Source organism: Eutrigla gurnardus (assembly GCF_963514095.1).
Source record: "Eutrigla gurnardus genome assembly, chromosome: 22".
Classification (NCBI taxonomy): domain Eukaryota; kingdom Metazoa; phylum Chordata; class Actinopteri; order Perciformes; family Triglidae; genus Eutrigla; species Eutrigla gurnardus.
The window spans coordinates 13685320-13689905 of record NC_139933.1 but is presented as its reverse complement, the minus strand read 5'-3'; the positions used below and the strand labels follow the sequence as shown (position 1 = coordinate 13689905).

The 4586-nt window shown below is 44.9% G+C and overlaps 1 protein-coding gene across 1 annotated transcript; it reads left to right on the top strand.

The window, feature by feature from the left end:
* Positions 1–492: 492 nt before the first annotated feature.
* LOC311033164 (tripartite motif-containing protein 16-like) lies at positions 493–2229 on the top strand. The gene has a single exon (XM_084040404.1). The coding sequence runs from the start codon at positions 523–525 to the stop codon at positions 2179–2181; it is 1659 nt and encodes a 552-aa protein (XP_083896530.1). The 5' UTR covers positions 493–522; the 3' UTR covers positions 2182–2229.
* The last annotated feature ends 2357 nt before the right edge of the window (positions 2230–4586 follow it).

The window sequence follows — 4586 nt, the reverse complement described above, 5'->3', positions numbered from 1 at the left end:
CATACCTGCAGGGTTGGTGGAACACACGCCAGGTGGGTTACAATATCAAAACACACACTCGCCACTATCATCATTGTAAGTCGGTTATACTTCTTGTGTGTTTATATTAAGACCACTTCTTTTATTCACTTGGTTTAATCTTTAAGTTAGTCAATAAATACACATTAATCATTAAGTCGTTGTCCGTGTATATTTCTTCTGAGCAGAATACAAAGATCCCTATTTCACAGCTTATGATCTGAAGAGTGAGATTGATTCATTGAAATGATATTGATTGGTTCCTAACTGATTAATAGTGGTCATCAGAGTCATTAAATTAAACTTTGTAAATTCCTGTTGACCAACAGGTGGTGCCCCGATTCTAATAGCAGACAGTGGAATCTACAAAGTCTTATTTTCTTTGCTGCCCGTATTTTACAAGTAACATGTTGATGGAAAAAAGTCCAAGTGCTGCTCCCCTCTCTCTCCAGTTTCACGTCTCACTAAGTGAAACTCAGACAGTCGTCGTCGCTGAGAGGTGAAATGGCGCAGAAAGGAGTTCAGCTGGACCGGGAAACCATCTCTTGTTCCATCTGTCTGGATCTACTGAAGGATCCGGTGACTACTTCCTGTGGACACAACTACTGCATGAAGTGTATTGGAAGCTTCTGGGATGAGAAGGAGATCTACAGCTGCCCTCAGTGTAGGCAGACCTTCACACCGAGGCCTGTCCTGCTGAAAAACACCATGTTGGCACATCTGGTGGAGGAGCTGAAGAAGACTGGACTCCAAGCTGCTCCTGCTGGTCTCTGCTATGCTGGACCTGAAGATGTGGCCTGTGATTTCTGCACTGGGAGGAAACTGAAAGCCCTCAAGTCCTGTCTGGTGTGTCTGGCCTCTTACTGTGAGAAACACCTCCAGCCTCATCATGAATCAGCAGCATTTAAGAAACACCGGCTGGTGGAGCCCTCCAACAAGCTCCAGGAGAACGTGTGCTCTCGTCATGATGAGGTGATGAAGATGTTCTGCCGTACTGATCAGCAGTCTATCTGTTATCTCTGCCCTGTGGACGAACATAAAGGCCACGACACAGTCTCAGCTGCAGCAGAAAGGACCGAGAGGCAGAGAGAGCTGGAGGGGAGTCGACTAAACATCCAGCAGAGAATCCAGGACAGAGACAAAGATGTGAAGCTGCTCCACCAGGAGGTGGAGGCCATCAACCACTCTGCTGATAAAGCAGTGGAGGACAGTGAGGAGATGTTCACGGAGCTGATCCGTCTCATGGAGAGAAGACGCTCTGACGTGAAGCAGCAGGTCAGATCCCAGCAGGAAACTGAAGTGAGTCGAGTCGGAGAGCTTCAGGAGAAGCTGCAGCAGGAGATCAGTGAGCTGAAGAGGAGAGACGCTGAGCTGGAGAAGCTCTCACACACAGAGGATCACAACCAGTTTCTACACGACTACCCGTCACTGTCACCACTCAGTGAGTCCACACACTCATCCAGCATCAACGCCCGTCCTCCTCGCCGCTACTTTGAGGACGTGACGGCGGCGCTGTCAGAAGTCAGAGATGGACTACAGGAAGTTCTGACACACAGATGGACAAACGTCTCACTGGCAGGGACTGAAGTGGATGTTTCACTGTCACAACCAGAACCCAAGACCAGAGCTGGATTCTTGAAATATTCACGTGAAATCACACTGGATCCAAACACAGCAAACACATGTCTGTTATTATCTGAGGGGAACAGAAAAGCAACAAGGAGTCAAAACCAGTCTTATTCTAGTCACCCAGACAGATTCACTAGAAGTCTTCAGGTCCTGAGTAGAGAAAGTCTGACTGGCCGTTGTTACTGGGAGGTGGAGAGAGGTGGTGGAGTTGGTGTAGCAGTCGCATACAAGAGTATCATTAGAACAGGAGAATGGCATCAATGTACGTTTGGAAACAATGACAAATCCTGGTCGTTATATCGTTTCAACAACAGATATACGTTCTTCTACAACTCTGTTAAAACTCCCGTCTCAGGTCCTCCGTCCTCCAGAGTAGGAGTGTTCCTGGATCACAGAGCAGGTATTCTGTCCTTCTACAGCGTCTCTGAGACCATGACTCTCCTCCACAGAGTCCAGACCACGTTCACTGAGCCCCTCTATGCTGGACTTTGTATGGATTTTGGAGGCAGTGGTGAGTTCTGTCAACTCAACTAGACAGAAGTCATTTAAGAGTTGAATGACTTCACCTCCTTCTTCTTCTCCCTCCTCCTCCTCTTGTCCTTCCCCCCCCCCCCCCCCCCCCCCCCAACCTCTCCTCTATTTGAATCCATTGAAAATAAAATAACTGTTTTGCTTATGTTTTCTTTCCAGAATGGTACACAGCTGGAATATTCTCCCAAGTCCCTCCTTATTGTGTGTCTTGAAACAGCCTTTTGTGCAGAGAAGCCTGTATTTCAGCTGAAGTTACTTGTGTTTTTTTCTTTGCATCCCGACCAATTGTCCTGGTAGTTGTGGCTGAAATCAAACTGGCCGTGGCTTGGTATCATCAGAACCACTCATTTCCACTTCTTTATCACAGTTTGAACACTACTGATCAGCATTTTAAATCTTTGGATATCTTTTCATATCCTTCTTCTGGATTATAAAATTCAGCTTTTCTTGCAGCCCTGGATGAAATCTGGGAAATGTTCTTACCTTTCTTTATATTATGCAATATTTGTAAGATCATCTGTGCACTGATTTTATTTTTTACAGACTGTGGTTTAGCTGTGTGCTGTATTTTCCTCCTGTATCACCCCACGTCTGGATGGACACTGATGAACTCTGCGGTCTCTTAATGACCTTTTCATGAATAAACGTTAATCCAAATGATTGTTTTCTCTCTCTTTTTTCTTTGATATCCAGATACTGATCTGACTCGCCCAGTTCTCATGGTCACTTTGTGGATTGACGGCGGAAAATAAACGAGTGAAATTTCACAAGTTGGGCAAAAATAGAAGTTGACACAAGGAAACCAGTAGTGGGAGAAGTAGTCACACATGTACACAAGTGTTACATTGTAAAATACTAAGTTATACATTCAAAGTGCAAAAGTATCAGCATCAAAATATTCTTAAAAGAACAAAATAACCCATTTCCAACTGTTAATGGTGGAGCTAGTTCTTAGTTCTGGGTTCTTATCGTGTCCCGTCTTGATTAGATTTCGCTGCGTAGTTCCAAGATTTTTAATTCAACTCAGAGACTTCCAAGTTTCTTGACCAGAATCCATCCATTCATCCATTTTCTACCGCTTATCCTGTATTTAGGGTCACGGGGGGGCTGGAGCCGATCCCAGCTGTCATTGGGCGAAGGCAGGGTACACCCTGGACAGGACGCCAGTTGACCAGAAACGATAACTCTAATTAGTGTCCTCCTTAATACGTGATATCCATGAGTTTGTCGTCTTATATTCTTAAGAAGCTCCCTTATTCATATCAAAACACACACTCACCACTATCATCATTGTAAGTCGGTTATACTTCTTGTGTGTTTATATTAAGACCACTTCCTTTATTCACTTGGTTTAATCTTTAAGTTAGTCAATAAATACACATTAATCATTACGTTGATGTCCGTGTATATTTCTTCTGAGCAGAATACAAAGATCCCTATTTCACAGCTTATGATCTGAAGAGTGAGATCGATTTATTGAAATGATATTGATTGGTTCCTAACTGATTAATAGTGGTCATCAGAGTCATTAAATTAAACTTTGTAAATTCCTGTTGACCCACAGGTAGTGCCCCGATTCTAATAGCAGACAGTGGAATCTACAAAGTCTTATTTTCTTTGCTGCCCGTATTTTACAAGTAACATGTTGATGGAACAAAGTCCAAGTGCTGCTCCCCTCTCTCTCTCTCTCTCTCTCTCTCTCTCTCTCTCTCGGAGTGCATGCTGGGAGTGAGCGTGGTAAGCGCGAGTGAGTGTGTTGCGGAGATCTAGAGTTTTCTGACTCTTTTTTGCTTAATTTTTTTTCAATTCTCTTGGTTAATAGTCGGTGTTTTTGTTACTGTGTGTTGGTTGGAAGAGGTTTGTTTGTGGGTTTGCGGAGGTAGCGTGGCCGCTCAGCATGGCTGCTGCTGGAGGCCCCGGCTTAACCACGCTGACGCGCCGACACGCAGTCAAACTTTCCCCGGCGGTCGGCTGCTCCGTGGAGGAGTGCAGCCTGGCTGTAGGTGAGGAAGTGGGCTATGGAAGCGTTAAATCTGCGTCCAGAATGAACAGTGCGGTGGTGATTTTTCTGGACAGCACAGAAAAAGTAGATAGATTGCTAGAGAGCGGGATAGTGGTAAAAGGTACTTTCACCCCTGTGTCATCACTCGTTAACCCTGCAAAAAAGGTTATCATCTCAAATGTCCCCCCTTTTCTGAAGAATGAGCTATTGGAAAAAGAGCTAGCGAGACACGGACAGCTGGTGTCCCCCGTGAGGATGATCCCCATTAGCTGCAAGTCTCCCCACCTGAAGCATGTCGTGTCTTTCAGGAGACAAGTGTTCATGGTCCTAAAGAAAAATGATGAGGAGCTGAATTTGGTTTTCAGATTTAGGATCGACGAGTATGATTACATTGTACATCTGACCT

Bases quoted from the DNA above. Each gene is read 5' to 3' on its own strand.
- LOC311033164 (XM_084040404.1), top strand. From the start codon at position 523: ATGGCGCAGAAAGGAGTTCAGCTGGACCGGGAAACCATCTCTTGTTCC.